Source organism: Stegostoma tigrinum, chromosome X (assembly GCF_030684315.1).
Source record: "Stegostoma tigrinum isolate sSteTig4 chromosome X, sSteTig4.hap1, whole genome shotgun sequence".
Classification (NCBI taxonomy): Eukaryota; Metazoa; Chordata; class Chondrichthyes; order Orectolobiformes; family Stegostomatidae; genus Stegostoma; species Stegostoma tigrinum.
Genome location: NC_081404.1, coordinates 16,810,181 through 16,830,367, shown reverse-complemented (window position 1 = coordinate 16,830,367; position 20,187 = coordinate 16,810,181). Strand labels below are relative to the sequence as shown.

The 20,187-nt window shown below is 50.1% G+C and overlaps 1 protein-coding gene across 4 annotated transcripts in view; it reads left to right on the top strand.

The window, feature by feature from the left end:
- The window catches only part of LOC125448209 (integrin alpha-7-like), a 184,049-nt gene that overhangs the window by 133,655 nt on the left and 30,207 nt on the right, over window positions 1-20,187 (top strand). For all 4 annotated transcript variants that reach the window (XM_059643436.1, XM_059643435.1, XM_059643438.1 and 1 more), the window contains 8 exons: window positions 917-1,012; window positions 5,734-5,795; window positions 8,499-8,674; window positions 9,543-9,692; window positions 11,297-11,409; window positions 14,316-14,499; window positions 14,668-14,751; window positions 17,987-18,066. In XM_059643436.1, coding sequence (XP_059499419.1) covers window positions 917-1,012; window positions 5,734-5,795; window positions 8,499-8,674; window positions 9,543-9,692; window positions 11,297-11,409; window positions 14,316-14,499; window positions 14,668-14,751; window positions 17,987-18,066 — 945 coding nt within the window. The remainder of the gene's footprint in view (window positions 1-916; window positions 1,013-5,733; window positions 5,796-8,498; window positions 8,675-9,542; window positions 9,693-11,296; window positions 11,410-14,315; window positions 14,500-14,667; window positions 14,752-17,986; window positions 18,067-20,187) is intronic.

Below are 20,187 nucleotides of genomic sequence, written 5' to 3'. Positions count from 1 at the left end.
GGAGTCGGTGGGCTTGAAATGGACATCAGTTACAAGCTGGTTGCCTGAGATGGAGACTGAGAGGTCCAGGAAGGTGAGGGATGTGCTGGAGATGGCCCAGGTGAACTGAAGTTTGGGGTGGAAGGTGTTGGTGAAGTGGATGAACTGTTCGAGCTCCTCTGGGGAGCAAGAGGCGGCGTCGATACAGTCATCAATGTACCGGAGGAAGAGGTGGGGTTTGGGGCCTGTGTAGGTGCGGAAGAGGGACTGTTCCACGTAACCTACAAAGAGGCAGGCATAGCTGGGGCCCATGCGGGTGCCCATGTCCACCCCCTTAGTCTGTAGGAAGTGGGATCCACGTAACCTACAAAGAGGCAGGCATAGCTGGGGCCCATGCGGGTGCCCATGGCCACCTGTGCCCTCTTGTAGTTGACCTTTCCACCCTGGGAAAAAGCCTCTGACTATCCACCCTTTCTACACCTCTTGTCCCTTTTAATAAATATTTCGCTCATAACAAAGAGCTGAAACAGTGAAAGGGCTTGCTGGGTCAAAGTGGCTTTGGCATGCAGTCATGCTAGGTGGGTTCATTACTCTGATTTCTCCCCTGACTTGGAGAGAGGGAGCAAAGAGCATTAAAAATGCCTTCCAGGCACATTAATCTCCAAGGTATGTCAAAAAGCATCATTTTAAGCCACTAAAAAGTAGCTGGTCACTCAAAGAAAAGTAAGGCCTCACAGAGGCTGGAGATCTGAAATAAGAGGGACCTGGAAACGTCCAGCAGTTCAAGCAGCATCTCTGGAGAGACAATCAGAGTTAACCTTTGCATTGAGCGCCCATCAGATTCAACAAGGCACAATCGAGAGATTCTGACTGAAACGTAAATTAGTACAAGTTGCTGTCTCTGTACCATTTTCTGAATCTTTGTCTTTTTCCCCAGAGCTTGTCCTGTCATTAATGTGACGAACCAGGTTTACATCAACCCCCAGCAAATTGATCTGGAACTAAACAACTGCAGACACGAACTGGGGATCTGGTAAGAAATGATCGTAAAAGGACAATGGAACCTAGAAAGCATGTTCCCTGAACTCAGGCAACAGGAGACTCATTGTTTTACACTTCATATGAAGAAATTTGGTCAAAATCCTCTGTGTACAGTTTTGCTGTCTGATAAAGAGTCACTACAAATAGAACAGTAAAGACAGAGCATTGCCCTGATGGGGATCTTTACACATAGGATAGACATGGACAAGGGGTTTTCTATTTTAAGGGGAAACCAGAATTAGAGGCCATAGGTATCACCATCTCCAACATCCACTCCCTCCACCCCTGCCCCTGACGCTCAGTCGCAGCAGTGTGTACCATCTACAAGATGCACTGCAGAAATTCACCAAGGAACCCTCAGACAGCACCTTCCAAACCCACAAGCACTTCTATCTTGAAGGACAAGGGCAGCAGATACATGGGAACACCACCCCCTGCAAGTTCACCTCCACTCACCGTCCTGACTCGGAACTATATCGTCGTTCCTTCACTGTCACTGCGCCAAAATCCTGGAAATCCCTCCCTAAGGGCATTGTGGGTCAACCTACAGCACATGGACTGCAGCAGTTCAAGAAAGCAGTTCACCCCCATCTTCTCAAGGGGCAACTAGGGATGGGGCAATAAATGCTAGGCTAGTGTATATATTTCAGATGAACTGAAGTGTGAAAGAAGAAGAGTTCTATTAAACTTATACAAGGCACTAGTCAGACCACAAGTGGTATAGAGTGAACAGTTTTGGGCCCCATATCTGAGGCAAGGATGTATTAGCATTGGAGGCAGTCCAGAGAAGGTCCATTTGACTGATACGAAGAATGGAGGTACTGTCTGATGAGGAGAGTAGGTTGGGCCTGTATTCATTGGAATTGAGAAGAATTATTGAAATATACAAGATTCCTACAGGGCTTGACTGGGGAGATGGGGAGAGATTGTTTCCCCTTGTGGGAGAGTCTAGAACAAGAGGCTATCATCTTAGGATAAGGGGTCGCACATTTATGATAGAGATGGGGAGGAATTTCTTCTCTCTGAGGGGTGTGACTCCGTGGAATTCTTTACTGCAGAGGGCTATAGACGTTGGGTCTTTGAGAGATTTTCTCATCTGTTAGGGAATAGGCCGGAAATTGGAGTTGCAGGTTATCAGATCAGCCATGATCTCATTGAACGGCGGAGAGGACTTAATGGCCTGAATGGCCCGCTTCTGCTCCTGTGTCTCATGGACATATTATGGTCAGCGCAAGTGCAGAGATGGCCGGATGTTACCATTGGTGCTGCAGTGAACACTGGCGCAAATTGTGCAGTAATGGGAACGAGGAGCGTGCAGTTAATGCGGATTATTTTCTGCGCGCTGCCAAGTTTGCTGTTTCACAGACAAGGGGCTCGCTGGCACTTTGACCCTGGACATACGCATTTGTCCGGTTATTGCTCGCGCAACAGGCCTAGAAATGCCAGGCGCCAACGACTTCAGATGGCTCCCACTTTGTGTGAATCTTCAGGCTTCCTGGCTGCACTGACAGGGTGATTGGTCACAGCAGGGAGTACTGAGTATCCATCAGCACTGACAAGGCCAGCAGGAGGAAGAAAGATCGACACACTTGGTACAAAGTTAGCACACAAGGCATATGGTCACCTAATACCACCCTGTCGGCTCTACCATTACCAAGCACCGCTCCCAGAATCACTGAAGAATCGTGCGGTAGGAATGAAACTGTGCCGTCTACCCAGCGAGAAACTCTAGACACAATCTTAACACCTCTAAGGCACTGTCAGAATCAATGCAGTCCTCACACATCCTCCCAGATGAGCTCTGGGCGATCGCTGTCTTTTTGCCAAACTTTCTACACACCGAAAACCCACCGAAACCAGCACGAGAGACCAGCACCACTCTCCGGAGCAGCCCCTCTGGGCTAGGGTCACAGACTGCATTGCCATGCGGCCTGTCAGATCCAGTGCAGTTCCCCTGCAGGAACGGCAAACAATTTTAAGACCACAAGACACTGGAGCAGAAATGCGGCCATTCGGCCCATCAAGTCCGCACCGCTGCTATTTGTGCTGTGATATGCTGGTGGTGGCTGGTGGGGTGGAACATGACAAGTGAAAATCCCCTTTTCCCTGCAGAGCTCCTGAGTTTCACATAATCATCTGGGCCACCCTTATGGGCAAAGTGCCTCGTGTAACCCTGGGATTTGATGTCATCTTGCTAAGTAGTGGTTAAAATGAGAGTGTGCCCCATTCGGAATGATCCTGCATTTTGAGATCCCAAATGAGCATGGCAGATGTGTCAGGGTCCTGCAGCGTGTGATTTAGGCTGGCAAACCGGCCCCACTAGGGCAGCAGAAGGACCCAATGCCAACGTTAGAGGGCACAAAATATTGGGAGAGCCAGCTGTGCAACAAATCTGCTGTAATTGCCATCCCTAGATCATCTCAGAGATTGTGCTGGGATGGCTCGAGCCATTCATGCCCTGTGATGCCATGGCTGCCTGTGCCTAGCTGACTTATACCTACATTCGCTCATCAGTTGTCCAAGGCCATGCCATTGCTCAAATAGAGTTTTCACAGCATGGCGAAACGTCCTTCAGCCCATCATGTCCGAGCTAGCTGACAAGCATCTATCTATTTCCATCCCATTGGCCATTGGCCTGAGAGCTGGTCAGCTGATCTGTGACTGCGACAGGCATGCCATCCCTTCAGAACAAAGCCCCCGTAGATCTGTCTCGAAGCTAAACTCTCGGCGACCACAGGATCCTTGAATTCCTGCCTCAAACTGTGCGCTGGCACCAGTGACTCACTTCCATAGTGCAGTTCCGAGTGCAATCTGTGGTGTGAGGGGGTCACTGTAAAAACCTGAAGCTAGATACTGCAGGCAGTCAGAGGCTACATGGGACCTGCACCCTCCACCAGGGCCTGTGCTGTCACTTGTTGGAGGCCGCTGTGACTCAGAAGTCCCTCCTGGATCCACCTCGGCTCCTTTCATGCACTTCCAAAGTAAAACGGTATTCAAATGCTGCCTTAGCTTGCCAAATTGCCAATTGTGTGATGTTCAGAGGGCCGTTCCTCAGGGACAGCATGCGCCAGTGTAAACATGCGAATCACATCAGGAGGCTTGCAAAGGATCCAAATTTGTCATGGGATGAGGAGCGGTCTCTGAACTCGCTGTTCCTTGCTCCTTCAGTGCCTTCCTGGCCAGTTTGAACCAAAGTCAGTCTCCTCGTGCATGACCATCCCAGTCAGCTTACCAGCCACGCAAAGCTGTTTGAAGCATTGCTCTCACAGAGAGTACTGGTCATTCTTTGTCCTGTAAAGGGGCTGGATGTGCATACTGTTTTAACTGTGTACTGTTGTTTGCAGAGCTTATGAAATCTAACATCGTCTTCCGTATAATATTTCAGGTCATGCAGGGTGAAGAGATACCACAGCCTGGCTAACTACGTCACACTGGGCACCTTTTTCAGGATGGGAGAACAGAGAGGCTTGGGGGAAGGGGAGTCTTCTTGCTGTTGGAGTTGATTGTCATCCCTTATGTCTTGACTCCTGCACTAAACCTTTCCAGTACCTGAGCAGGCCTGTATAGCTCGTGTACAATACAGTGAAGGGTCAATGTTATTGGCTTATGCAGGTCGTTGCCATAGCTGCATTGGACAGTCCACTGTGTGAGAGTTTGCTGCAGCGTCAGGCAGCGGGAAAGGGACAGGCGAGAGATTACGCCGATTGATACTTGGAAAACCAAGTTCATGGAGCTCAGAGATAACAAAGTGTAGAGCTGGATGAACACAGCAGGCCAAACAGCATCAGAGGAGCAGGAAAGCTAATGTTTCGGGCCCTTCTTCAGAAACACATTTTCTGAAGATGTGTCCAGACCCGAAACTTCAGCTTTCCTGCTCCCCTGATGTTGCTTGGCTTGCTGTGTTCATCCAGTTCTACACCTTGTTATCTCAGATTCTCCAGCATCGGCAGTTCCTGCTATCTCATGAAGCTCAGAACCAGGTTTGGGGATTGCTGGGGGAATGGGGGCACAGTGGGGGTTCACAGTCTAAGGATACAGGGTGGGCCATTCAGACCTAAGATGAGGAGAAATGTCTTCATCCAGAGAGTGGGGGGCCTGTGGAATTCTCTGCCACAGAAAATGGTTGAGACCATAACAGAAGGGTCTAAAAGGATCAAGGCGTATGGAGAGAAAGCAGGGGGCTGAGTTAGATGATCAACCATGATCGTATAGAATGGGGGAGCAGGCTGGAAGAGCTGAATGGCCAACTCCTGCTCCCATTTTCCACAGTTCAAGAAGCAATTTCTAGGCTAGACGGTATCAGAAAGAAGGGAAATGTGATTTTTTGGGAGGGGTAATTCTCTAAGGGTGTGCTGGTAACCATGTGTGCTGATGGTGCATGCTGGGAAACAGTAAGTACATTAACCATGATTTTGCAAGCGACCAGTACTTGGGCAATGCCTCCCCAATAAATGAGCAAAATATGCATTGGCAAAAATGCAATGAGCAGTCAACATATGAGTTAAGCCATCATATCTATAAAGAGCTCAGCTGCATTGATCTACAGTGCATTGCAAGACCTCTGTGGCTTTTCAAACGTGTTGTAAGCTCTCCTTCCCCAAAATCTGTTACAATTTCGCGTCAGCTCCCAACTCCCAAGGATTCACAGTGTTAATGGTTATATTTCCATGGTTGTTTTAATTTCTAATTTACGATGTCTTTTCTATCCCACAGTATTGATGTCAGGGCCTGCTTCCTTTACAGATCGAAGCCTGAATCCTACAACCCCAGGATTGGTAAGTTCAACCACAGAATGGCCCGTATTGTCCCCGTGGCTTTTGAGAAAGAAAGGTGTGATGGGAAGGTCATGATGCTTGAACTTGTGTGGAGACAGAGCGCTAAATGGGATTGGCAGGGCATTGAACAGTTGGTGTAATCCACTGGGGTTCAATGTGGTTTGAGTGGCCAAAGGTTGTCCTTGAGTAAAAAGTTGTTGAGATCAGTCGGTTTTGAATTTCTGCTGTATTCAATATAAAAGGAACGTGTGATCAAAGCAGCAGGTATCACAGTGAAAGAGCTTGCATTGAAAGAGCTCTTTATTGCATCTCTGTTGTGTAAAATGTCGCAAAATGCATCTTGTGGTACGAATTACTTTGAAGTGTCAGAACCGCTCTTATGTCAGCAAATGCAGCAACTGAATCACGCACAGCAAGATCCCGCAAACAGCAATTAAATAGCAAATGGCCAGTTGATCGACTTTGGGCAAGGGTGAGTGTTGGCCGGGACTGTCAGCTTTTTGTGACTTGCGCAATGTTGCCTTCAATAGCCACCTGAACCATTGGTCCAGGCACTTTGTCATCCCATCTGAAGGTTTCTCTCCAGACAATGCAATGCTACTTCTGGGGTCACCCCTGAAAGTGCCAGGGTCAGATTACAGGATGACAGTCTGTGCAGGGAGTTTGAACTTAACGACATGCTCACTGTGAGGGCAGAGAGGTGCCAACTGGGCCAAGCTGTTGGGAACATGTGCCCAGTATGCAGAAAGCTGGTAGAGCAGATGGCACCTCAAATCTTTAGGTACCAATCACAGCCTCATTCCCTCAAACCACCCCACCCATAGCTGGGTCAAACCACTGTGCCTGATAGAGTGAGTGGGATCACACCGAGGATGTGTGATTCATGAGACCGTGTCTTAATCTTTGTCACCGACTGAGACCGCAGCTGGCAGAAATGAGCTACTGTGCTATGAACTGCAGTATCCCGTATTTCTGTTGATGTTTGTTGGATTCCACAGTATGTGAATTTGTAATCCTGGGAACCTGTGACCAGAGAGGGGGATCCATTGCGTCACTTGTGGTCTTGTGTTCCAGAAGTATTTTTGCATTGAGAGAAGTAAACATGGTAGCAGCTGAACACCCATTCAGATCACTTCTGATCATTGTTCATACTGAACAAGGTTGGCACTGCAGTGAGACCTGTGCCAAAGCCAGGGTGGCGAACAGAACCAGTCTTTTGCAGCAACAGCACAGACTTTTGGAATCGACCAGATCATACCTTCCTCACCACTTGTTTGTGCACAATGGGAGCACCCCAAGAGCAGCAACCCAGAGAGGCAGAGGGTGAAGAAGATGGCGATGGGCAGCTGCCAGGCTGTGCTACCAGGGAACAGTGTCTGTGTGCTTACAAGCTGCGATTGGGACACCCTGCCCAGATGTGTGACTGAATTTCCAGCTGCTCTCCCTGTGGTGCTGTCCGTTTTCATGCATTGTAGAAACTATAGGAAGATTGGCGCCAAATAAACAACATCATGGAAAAATTTAGATTGCAAACACAGACTTTTCTCATTTGCATCTTGCATGCCTGTGTGTAGACAATGACATGTTTCATTTCTTTGCTTTCAACATGTGATTTCTAAATGAACCTGCCTCATGTCTCAAAGCTTTTAACGTACAGCAACATTCTATAGACTTCTGCAAGCAAATGCGGTAGCCATTTTGCGCATGGGAAGATCCCACTGCACAGCTTTGGGGACCAAAAAGACACCCCTGCTCTTCCCTATACAGTGGCACGGCCTATCTTAATATCCATCCAAATGAGCCGAACAGGTGACAGTTTAGTGTCTCATCTGAGGGATAAGAATTCTGACAACACACTGTTTCAGGCTGTCCATCCAAAATGCAGGCTGCGTCCCTGAAGTCGGGGTGGCGGGAGGTTCTGGCCTAATTGTAACGTCGCTGGGCTAGCAGACCCAGGTTTGAATCCCACCATGGCAGATGGTCCAATTTGAAATCTGAAATGAAAAGCTGGCCTTGTGACAAGCATGTGAAATGTTGTCAACTGTTGTAAAATGTATGTTCTTTCGGGAAGGGAAACTGCTGTCCTCACCCAGTCTGGTCTCCATGTGACTTCAGACCCACAGCAGCGTGGCAGACTTGGAACTGCCCTCTGGACCGTCTGGGGTGGGTCATAAATGCCGACCTCTGACCATTAACATTCAGGTTCCAAGACGCCTGGCTTGACATGAACAGGAGTGCGGGCAATCATCCTGATTGTCCACTCGGCCCTCTTCTCTAAGCAGGGGGATAGCAGAGACAGTCTGACAGAGCTGCCTCTCGATGCATATGTCACCTTTGCAGAGAAAGCACTTTTCAGTTGACTGTTTCTTTGAACCACAGGATCTGGCATGCGAATATTTGCTCATATTTACGAATTGATATCTGATAGTGTATTGTGTTCTGACGTGTACAAACCGAATTATGAAAGCAGTCAGGAATGGAGCCCGTTTGTAACCAGTGCACTACCTGTAGTTGCACCTTGTCATGTGTAATTTTATTTTTGGAACAAAATGTCACATTTGTCGAAGTCAATATGCAAAAAGCCAGTATGGTACAAAGCTTCGAGAAGCCGTTCATCTCAGAAAGACGATTGCTCAGTTTGACTGGTGTGTTTGTTGCTGTACGCTGCCATTTTGCCTATTGTGTTCTCTCTGTTCCTTGCAGTTCTTGGCTTTTTACTTGAGGCCGATGCATTTGAGGTTGACGAGCAACGCAGAAGACCTCCCCGGGTTTCCTTCCTGAGAAGGAAACCAAGTGACCCCGAAAACCAGTATCGCGGTGAGGTAGTCCTGCGGAGGCAGACGGAATCCAGCTGTATCAATGTCTCCATGAAACTCCAGGTACAGTGAAAAATCGCAGACGACTCAAACTCATCAATCTGTGAATGCAAAGAGATTTGAGGTGCGGGCACAGCGTTTTGTGCCTGATGGTTGATACACAGCACAGTGTTTTGCGCCTGACGGTTGGTACACAGCACAGGGCACAGCGTTTTGTGCCTGACGGTTGGTACACAGCACAGGGCACTGCGTTTTGTGCCTGACGGTTGGTACACAGCACAGGGCACAGCGTTTTGTGCCTGACGGTTGGTATGCAGCACAGGGCACAGCGTTCTGTGCCTGACGGTTGGTACGCAGCACAGGGCACAGCGTTCTGTGCCTGACGGTGGGTACACAGCACAGGGCACTGCGTTTTGTGCCTGACGGTTGGTACACAGCACAGGGCACAGCGTTTTGTGCCTGACGGTTGGTACGCAGCACAGGGCACAGCGTTTTGTGCCTGATGGTGGGTACACAGCACAGGGCACAGCGTTTTGTGCCTGACGGTTGGTACACAGCACAGGGCACAGCGTTTTGTGCCTGACGGTGGGTACACAGCACAGGGCACAGCGCTTTGTGCCTGACTGTTGGTACACAGCACAGGGCACAGTGTTTTGTGCCTGACGGTGCGTACGCAGCACAGGGCACAGCGTTTTGTGCCTGACGGTGGGTACACAGCACAGGGCACAGCGTTTTGTGCCTGACGGTTGGTACGCAGCATTTTGTTTGGTTGCGAATGGGAGTGATCGACTTGCCACTATTCTCATATCGAGGCCATGCAAAGCGGTGTGCCACCTGCTGTACCAGCTTGAAGCTGGCCAGCACACGGTGGCAAGGTGAGGTGGCGGGTGAGGTGGGCAAGCTGCTTGATGACTGCACCCTTGTTTTACAGGAGAACATCAAGGACAAACTACGGCCCATCCCAGTGACATTGAGCTACGTGATCCAGGAGGTCAAGCGCAAAAAGAAGCAGGTGGAGCGGCAGCTGGCTCCCCTTATGCCAGTCTTAAATGCTGACTATGCGAACATCCACAGAGAGGAGGTAAATAGCCCCAGTTCCTCCCCAGAGCCCCACACAAGGCCAGCAATAAGACAGCAAGCCACTTCACAATCCAAAACCAGTTAATCATGTCCACAGGTTTTCCCTGTTTTCACTTGGCAAGATTTTGGGGACTGTATCTAATGAGCCATGCGCCCTGATCCTTGGTTATAATTGTGCTTTTGATATAGCAAACAACGGGCTGCCTTATGGAAGAAGGGCTTAAGTTTTCGAGCACCTTTTATGATCTCAAAACATTTTATTTTTCTTTATTTGTTCACTGGAGGAGGCGTCACTGGCTAGGCCCAGAATTTATTGCTCATCCCGAATTGCCAAGAGGGCAGTTGAGAGTCAGCCATATTGCTGTGGGTCTGGAGTCACATGTAGGCCAGACCAGGTTAGGTTGGCAGTTTTCTTTCCCTAAAAGTGAGCCAGATAAGTTTGTCCTTCCTTCCAAATGACCTCTTGACACACTTTACAGCTAAGGAACACTTTCGAAGTGTGATCTCTGCTGTAACGTAGTGCCTGTTTGCACACAGCAGGATCCCACAAACAGCATTGAGAGAATGAGCTGATAATGTGTTTTTTTTTGGGGCAGGAGGATATTGTCGAGAAGTAAATTTACGGCAGCACGGTGGCTCCGTGGTGAGCACTGCAGCCTCAAAGCGCCAGGGACCGGGGATCGATTCCACCCTCGGGTGACTGTCTGTGTGGAGTTTGCACATTCTCCCCGTGTCTGCGTGGGTTTCCTCCAGGTGCTCCGGTTTCCTCCCACAGTGCAAAGATGTGCAGGCCAGGTGGATCGGCCATGCTAAATTGCCTGTAGTGTTCAGGGGTGTGTGGGTTATAGGGGGATGGGTCTGGGTGGGATGCTTCAAGGGGCAGTGTGGACTTGTTGGGCCGAAGGACCTGTTTCCACACTGTCGGAAATCTAATCTAAATGGACACTAGGGAGAACTCCCCTACTCCTGTGCAAAGTACCACGAGATCTTTTCCTGAGAGGTCACACTGTTGTTGCTTTCATCCAATAGACAGTTCCCAGAGCAGCTCAGTACTGCCTTAATACTGCACATGGGCTGTGCTGCGGAGTGAGACTTCAGGCCCTGTTGTGGAAATGATAATGTAGTGGTGTTGTCACTGAGCCTCTGATCCAGAGGTCTAATGCCCTGGGTGCATCGGTTCAAATCCCACCACAACAGTTGGTAGAATTTTTAAATTTCTCTTAATAAATGTGGAATTGTAAGCTAGTCTCAGTGATGTTGACCATGACAGTTGATTGTTGTCAAAGTCCATCTGGTTTCGTCGTGTCCTGCAAGGAGACAAATCTGCCATCCTTACCTGGTCTGGCTTACATGTGACTCCAGACCTCACAGCAATGTGGTGGACTCCTGAATGCCCTCTGAAATAGCCTTAGCAAGCGACTCAGTTCAAGGGGCAATTAGGGATGAGCAACAAAAGCTGGTCATGCCAGCGATGCCGGCATCCCATGAAAGAAGAACAAAGCAAACTTTTGACTTGAAAACTGCAGCCACCAGGCTGAGGGGCCGCTTTAACGGCCACCAATCGAATTGTACTTCACTGACTGGTCCCCTGTTGTTTGTTTCCAGGTGAATTTTCTAAGGGAGGGCTGTGGCCCTGACAAGATTTGTCAAAGTAACTTACAGATGGAATATAGCTTTTGTACCAGGCTCGATGAGGATGTATTCCAGCCCTTGTCGAAGTAAGTATACATCCTTTTATTCCAGGAGATATCCTAATCTATAGCTATAGTGTTGGAAAGGACTTGTGCATAGTACACACCAGATCACAGAGGTGGTACAGCACAGAAGGAGGCCCTTCAGCCCATCGAGTCAGCACTGGCTCATTAAATGAGCGTCATTAGCTGGAGCCAATCCCCGACCTTTTCTTCGCTCTGCTCTGTTACCCACATGCACTTTGTATGGTATGATCTGCCTGTAGCACATGAAAAACAAACATTTCATGTATTTAGGTGCATGTGACAATAATGAATCAAATCAAAGTATTCCCCCCATATCCTTGTGCCCCATTTCTATCCCAATAACCATCCAATGCCCCTCGAGTGCCCCAATGGAACCTGCCTCCCCCACATTCCCAGGCAGTGCATTCCACACCCTCACTACTCACTGGGTGAGAATGTTTCTCCTCACATCCCCCTCGCTTCATCACTTTCAATCCACTCCCCTCTCGTTCTAGTTCCCTTTACATGTGGGAACAGCTTCTCCCTGATAGTAAAGTGTGGAGCTGGATGAACACAGCAGGCCAAGCAGCATCTCAGGAGCACAAAAGCTGACGTTTCGGGCCTAGACCCTTCATCAGAGAGGGGGATGGGGTGAGGGTTCTGGAATAAATAGGGAGAGAGGGGGAGGCGGACCGAACATGGAGAGAAAAGAAGATAGGTGGAGAGGAGAGTATAGGTGGGAAGCTAGGGAGGGGATAGGTCAGTCCAGGGAAGACGGACAGGTCAAGGAGGCAGGATGAGGTAGTAGGTAGGAAATGGAGGTGCGGCTTGAGGTGGGAGGAAGGGATGGGTGAGAGGAAGAACAGGTTAGGGAGGCAGAGACAGGTTGGACTGGTTTTGGGATGCAGTGGGTGCGGGGGAAGAGCTGGGCTGGTTGTGTAGTGCAGTGGGGGGAGGGGACGAACTGGGCTGGTTTTGGGATGCGGTGGGGGAAGGGGAGATTTTGAAGCTGGTGAAGTCCACATTGATACCATTAGGCTGCAGGGTTCCCAGGCGGAATATGAGTTGCTGTTCCTGTAACCTTCGGGTGGCATCCTTGTGGCTCTGCAGGAGGCCCATGATGGATATGTCGTCTGAGGAATGGGAGGGAGAGCCGAAATGGTTTGCGACTGGGAGGTGCAGTTGTTTATTGCGAACCTCGCGGAGGTGTTTTGCAAAGCGGTTCCCAAGCCTCCGCTTGGTTTCCCCGATGTAGAGGAAGCCACACCGGGTACAGTGGATGCAGTATACCACATTGGCAGATGTGCAGGTGAACCTCTGCTTAATGTGGACAGTCATCTTGGGGCCCGGGATAGGGGTGAGGGAGGAAGTGTGGGGGCAGGTGTAGCACTTCCTGCGGTTGCAGGGGAAGGTGCCGGGTGTGGTGAGGTTGGAGGGGAGTGTGGAGCGAACAAGGGAGTCACAGAGAGAGTGGTCTCTCCGGAAGGCAGACAGGGGTGGGGATGGAAAAATGTCTTGGGTGGTGGGGTCGGATTGTAGATGGCGGAAGTGCCGGAGGGTGATGCGTTGTATCCGGAGGTTGGTGGGGTGGTATGTGAGGACGAGGGGGATTCTCTTGGGGCGGTTATTGCAGGGGCGGGGTGTGAGAGATGTGTAGTGGGAAATGCAGGAGACGCGGTCTCCCTGTTTTTTCTCTGTCCAGCCCCCGCTCACGATGTTGAAAACCTCTAACAGATCTCCCTCTCAGCCTTCTTCTCTCCAAGGAGAACATTCCCAACTTCTTCAATCCATCCTCATCGCTGAGGTTTCTCATTCCTGGAACCATTCCTGTAAATCCCTTCTGCACTCTCTCCAATGCGCTCACATCTTTCCCATAATGTGGGGCCCACAGCTGTACACAATCCTCCAGCTGAGCTCTAACAAGTGTCTTGTACAAGTTCAGCATCACCTCCCTGCTCCTGTACTCTGTGTCCCTATTAATGAAGCTGCGGGCACTGTGTGCTTTATTCACTGCTCTCTCCACCTCTCCTGGCCCCTTCAATGATCTGTGCACAGATACACCCAGCTCCCTCTGCTCCTGCACCCCCTTTAGAATCGTACCCCTGTTTTATATTGTCTTTCAATGTTCCCCCAACAAAACTGCATCCCCTCACACTTCTCTGCATTGAACCTCATCACTCACCTCTCCACCCACTTCCTGTTGATATGAGATAGTAGGAAGTGCAGATGCTGGAGAATCCGAGATATCAAGGTGTGGAGCTGGATGAACACAGCAGGCCAAGCAGCATCTTACGAGCACAAAAGCTGACGTTTCGGGCCTAGACCCTTCAGTCTAGGCCCGAAACGTCAGCTTTTGTGCTCCTGAGATGCTGCTTGGCCTGCTGTGTTCATCTAGCTTCACACTTTGTTATCCTGTTGATATGACACTTGCCTAAGATCTCACTTTTTCTGTAAATGCTCTGCCAGAGCAGTTGCATGCATTTTCATGGGGCTGTCAGAAAACAATGCACATGGCTCTCTCCCTGCCCTGCACAGAATGTGCATAGCTCAGTAAACAGCCCTGATCTGCTCCACACCCATCTCGGAAGAATCACAGAAGTGTTACGTTACAGAAGGAGGCCATTCAGCCTGGTGTCCTTGCCCCAGTTCTGTTCCCTAGTACCAATCTCCTGCATTTTCCTCCATCCCCACACTGTTTCCAAGCATGGAGGAGGCATGGAGTGTAAAAAAAACCGAAAGAACTGCAGATGCTGTAAATCAGGAGCAAAAATGGAAGTTTCGGGTCTGGTGAGCCTTCCTCGGGGGAGTTCTGGGATGCTGCCAGACCGGCTGAGCTTTTCCAGCAACATCTGTTTTTTGAGGCATGCAGTGTAATTTGTACAGACCACTGTACCTGAAGGAAGGTTGATTTCATCCCATCGTTGCAGAGACAACCAGGGGGAGCAGGTATTTTACCTCAGCAACCAGAAAGACATCGCCTTGGAGATTACTGTCACCAACTTGCCATCAGACGCCAGGAACCCAATGAAAGATGGCGACGATGCTCACGAAGCTGTTCTGATTGTAAGCTTCCCAGACACTCTGTCCTACTCCGCCTTCCGATCGCCTAAGGTACAGAACCGAACTTCAAGCTTTGTGCTTTCCCAGCTAGTGTAGAAACGATCGGTGCATTTTGTTTTTAATCATTCGGAGTGCCGGCTCAAGGAGGTGAAATTTAGCAGCTTACGTGAATCATGCGACAGACGTGAGCGGCAATGTGTTTCTGTCTCGTCTTTCCAGGACAGCAGTCTGGTCTGCGTCGCGAACACCAATGGATCCCAGGCTGAGTGTGAGCTTGGAAACCCAATGAAACGCAATGCTGAGGTATGCACTTGTTTTTCTCTGGTACAACCAGAACCCGACTTTTGCCACGTGTGCAGCACAGCAGGCGTATACAGAATGTCAATGGGTCGCTCGGCCCAAACAAAAACCTCCCTGCTGCGCAACTCCAGCGTACTGGCGTTCTGTCGCCACTTTTCGACCCCGTCAGGTCATCAGCAGAAGGAGGTGAGAGGAGTCTGAAGGCAATCCAGTTCAGTCATATTTGTACTTCATCGAATCCCTACAGGGTGGCAACAGGCCCTTCAGCCCAGCAAGCCCACACCAACCCTCGGAGCATCCTACCCAGACCCATTCCCCTATAACCCACCTCGTCTATACATCCCTGGGCACTATGGGACAATTTAACACGGCCAATCCCACCCTAACCTGCACATCCCTGGGCACTATGGGACAATTTAACACTGCCAATCCCACCCTAACCTGCACATCCCTGGGCACTACGGGACAATTTAGTACGGCCAATCCCACCCTAACCTGCACATTCCTGGGCACTACGGGACAATTTAACATGGCCAATCCCACCCTAACCTGCACATTCCTGGGCACTACGGGACAATTTAGCACAGCCAATCCCACCCTAACCTGCACATCCCTGGGCACCATGGGACAATTTCCCACGGCCAATCCCACTCTAACCTGCACATCCCTGGGCACTATGGGACAATTTAGCACGGCCAATCCCCCCCTAACCTGCACATCCCTGGGCACTATGGGACAATTTCCAACGGCTATCCCACCCTAACCCGCACATCCCTGGGCACTACGGGACAATTTCCCATGGCCAATCCACCCTAACCTCACAGAGAGAGCCTGTTTCTCATCCTAGAGCAAAAGACTTGCATTTACATAGCACTTTCCAACTGCATATCCCAAGGTGCAAATTGTATTATCATGGTGCTGCTGAACCAGTAGCCAATGTCGGTCAGTGATCTGGGCAAGGTCAGGGTTGAGGGGAGTTGGGGTTGGGGGTGGTGGGGCGGAATGTGCCTGGGGAATAAGACTTTGTGCAAATCCTGCATGGTGTGAAGTTTTGTCCTGGATGGTGTGAAGCTTCTTGAGTGGTGTTGGGGCTGCCCCCATCCAGGCAAGTGGGGAGTATCCCATCACACTCCTGACTTGTGCCTTGCAGATGGTGGACAGGCTTTGGGGAGTCAGGAGGGGGAATTACTCGCTGCAGGATTCCCATCCTCTGACCTGCTCTTGTAGTCATTGTGTTTATGTGGCAAGTCCAGGTCAATTTCTGGTCAATGGTAACCCCATGGATATTGACAGTGGTCGGGGGTGGGGGGGAATTCAGTGATAGTAACACCATTGATTGTCAACAGGCAGTGGTTACATTGTCTCTCATTGGAAGTCGGCATTACTGGTAATTGTGTCTCACAAACGTCACGGAATTCCCAATTGCTGTAAGTAATGCACTGTTGTATTGGGTGGGCTAGCACCCTGAAGTACAGGAGGTTTCAGCCGGGTAATGGGCTGGCTGTGAGCTGAGGCAGGGTAGTTTGGGGCTTGCAGTAGTGAGCACAGGCCAGAGCCTGACAGCTATCCTCACCTGAGGGCTTTGGGAGATACAGAACATACATTCTGTATCCTGCAAGAAGCTGTCACATTGATTGCTGTAGCATTTTAGAATAGACTCAAGGGACCAAATGGCCTACTGCTGTTCCTATTTCTTATGGCTTTATCTTGATCAGGATCAGGGGAATTGAGGGAAGTGGCAGGAAAGTGGATGTGAGGAATGGCAGATCAGCTGGGTCCTGTTGAATGGCAGACAGGCTCGAGGGGCTGAACAGCTCACTCCTGGTCCTATTTCCTATGGTCTTAGTACAGAGAATACATGTTGGAGAAGTGTAGAGGGAGCTTTATTCTGTATCTAACCCCGTGCTGTCCCTGTCCTGGGAGTGTTTGATGGGGGGGGGGGTCAGTGTAGAGTGAGCTTTACCCTGTATCTAACCCCGTGCTGTCCCTGTCCTGGGAGTGTTTGATGGGGGACAGTGTAGAGAGAGCTTTACCCCATATCTAACCCCGTGCTGTCCCTGTCCTGGGAGTGTTTGATGGGGGACAGTGTAGAGAGAGCTTTACCCCATATCTAACCCCGTGCTGTCCCTGTCCTGGGAGTGTTTGATGGGGGACAGTGTAGAGAGAGCTTTACCCCATATCTAACCCCATGCTGTCCCTGTCCTGGGAGTGTTTGATGGGGGACAGTGTAGAGAGAACTTTACCCCATATCTAACCCCATGCTGTCCCTGTCCTGGGAGTGTTTGATGGGGGACAGTGTAGAGAGAGCTTTACCCTGTATCTAACCCCGTCCTGTCCCTGTCCTGGGAGTGTTTGATGGGGTGCAGTGTAGAGAGAGCTTTACCCCATATCTAACCCCATGCTGTCCCTGTCCTGGGAGTGTTTGATGGGGGACAGTGTAGAGAGAGCTTTACTCTGTATCTAACCCCGTCCTGTCCCTGTCCTGGGAGTGTTTGATGGGGGACAGTGTAGAGAGAGCTTTATCCTGTATCTAACCCCGTGCTGTCCCTGTCCTGGGAGTGTTTGATGGGGGACAGTATAGAGAGAGCTTTACCCTGTATCTAACCCTGTGCTGTCCCTGTCCTGGGAGTGTTTGATGGGGGACAGTGTAGAGAGAGCTTTACCCTGTATCTAACCCCGTGCTGTCCCTGTCCTGGGAGTGTTTGATGGGGGGGACAGTGTAGAGAGAGCTTTACCCTGTGTCTAACCCCGTGCTGTCCCTGTTCTGGGAGTGTTTGATGGGGGGGACAGTGTAGAGAGAGCTTTACCCTGTATCTAACCCTGTGCTGTCCCTGTCCTGGGAGTGTTTGATGGGGGGGACAGTGTAGAGAGAGCTTTACCCTGTATCTAACCCCGTGCTGTCCCTGTCCTGGGAGTGTTTGATGGGGGGGACAGTGTAGAGAGAGCTTTACCCTGTATCTAACCCCGTGCTGTCCCTGTCCTGGGAGTGTTTGATGGGGGGGACAGTGTAGAGAGAGCTTTACCCTGTATCTAACCCCGTGCTGTCCCTGTCCTGGGAGTGTTTGATGGGGGGGACAGTGTAGAGAGAGCTTTACCCTGTATCTAACCCCGTGCTGTCCCTGTCCTGGGAGTGTTTGATGGGGGGTTGCTTCACAGGAGATATTATGAGACGATAGCTGTGCTCCGATTGCAGAGTTCTTGCTGTCAATGTTCTGATTCTGCATCCTTTGTTTGACAGGTCACCTTTTACCTGATCTTAAGCACTTCTAGAATCACCATCGAAACTACAACTTTACCAATAATACTTCAGCTAACAACGTGAGTGCTGTTTAGGGCAGTGATCTCGAGCTTGAATTTTGTTCCTGCCTGTGTTGTGAGACGGTGATTTTTGATGTGTCTGTCTGACGGCTCTAGTCTAACCCTGAAATCTTGCTTCTCGACCCTCACCACCATCTCTCTCAAGCGCTGCATTGTCTCTTCACTCATAGATAGCTTGTCCAGTCTTGGATCAGCAGAAACGCTGGGAAGGCTGAAGTTATTAAACTCTCGCTCCTACGCGCTGATTCCATCCCTCTCCCTGCTCACTAACAGAGACTCGACCAGACTGTTGGAGGCATCTTTGACCCCAGGAGGGGGACAGGGGGCGGGTGGGGTAGGATCGCTCAACCTCATACCCTCACCATCTCTAGGCCCGGCTGTTTCTACCTCTATGATATCCCTGGAATCTGACCTCCCTGCAGCTCATCTGCAGAAGCCCTCACTGACACCTTTGTTCGTTCTTGATTCAAACACACTCCTGGCTGATCTGCCTCTGTAAAACAGCCTGTTATTACCTGCTTCCTGTCTCTCACTCTATCCTTTCTTTTTAAATAAAATTTGCATTCCCTGACGTTGATTTTTCCTTTACACCCTGCAGACACGGACAACTTGCCCTCGTGGCACTAGGGATCGCAGTGTTTTTCAGAGTTTTGCTGAGCTGTTTAACCTGCCCTCTCTACAGTCACTGCCTGAAGTGCTGGGTCTTTTACAATATTTACATCCCTCTCATGTGCTGGAGCAGGTGTGGCTCAGCAGCGAGCAGTTTTCTCTGCAAGGTTCCCTTACAAGCAAGACGGCCTCTGATTTCTCTGCTGTCCGACCCCACCCTCCCAACGCCAAACTTCCTGTATCTGGGCATTCTGTTTCCACTCAGCCTTTCTCAGTGACTGAGATCAAGAACTGGGCAGCAGAGGGACACACAAGCAAATTCTCACCCCTCCCCGCAGCAAGCCCACCCTGCCCCAGAGAAACATAGAAACGAGGAGCAGGAGGAGGCCATTCAGCCCTTCGATCGTGGCTGTGATCATCCACCTCAGTCCCTGTTCCTACTTTCTCCCCACCCCATGCTCTTTGATCCCTTTAGCTCCTTAGAACTATATCTAATTCCTTCTTGAAACCATTCAAGGTTTTGGGTACAACTGCTTTCTGTGACAGAGAATGCCACAGGATCCCCACTCTCTGGGTGAAGACATTTCTCCTCATCTCAGTCCTACCCTGTATCCTTAGACTGTGACCCCTTGGTTACCGGGAACATCCTTCCTCCGTTTATCCTGTCCAGTCCTGTTAGAATTTTATAGGTTTCTATGAGATTTCCCCTCATTCTTCTAAACTCCAGTGAATACAGTCCTAACTGATCCAGTCTCTCTTCATACACCAGCCTTGCCATCCCAGGTATCAGTCTAATAAACCTTTGCTGCACTCCCTCCATCACCAGAACATCCTTCCTCAGGTAAGGAGACCCAAACTGCTCACAACACTCCAGGTGTGGTCTCACTAAGACCCTGTACAACTGCAGCAAGACATCCCTGCTCCTGGACTCGAACCCTCTCACTGTGAAGGCCAACAGAGCATTTACTTTCTTCACTGCCTGCTGCACCTGCAATGCTGACTTTCAGTGGCTGGTGTACAAGGACACCCAGGTCTCACTGCGCCTCCTCTTTTTGCCACCCCCAACATCTCGTGGTAAGATACACTGACAGTGAAATCTACAGGGAGCGCTTGGTAAAGCGGAATGACCGTCCTGAGGCCATTGACGATGATGGGTGCAGTATGGACTGCTGACAGCAGAGGGTACTGTTGCACGTGGTTCCACATTGTCTGCTTGTACAAGGGCGCTATCTGCTGGGTCTCACCAAGATTGCTTCAGGGCATGAGAATTTCCGAATTTGCTTGATTCTGGTCAATTGGCAAAAACAGAACATAGAGCAGTACAACACAGGAACAGGCCCTTCAGCCCACGATGTTGTACTGAACATGATGTCCAAATTAAACTAATCCCTTCTGCCTGCCTTTGGTCCATATCCCTCCGTTCCTTGCATACTTATGCGCTTAAACGTACTTATTGTATCTGCCTCCACCACCCACTCCTGGCAGTGCATTCCACACTCCTAGCACTCTCTG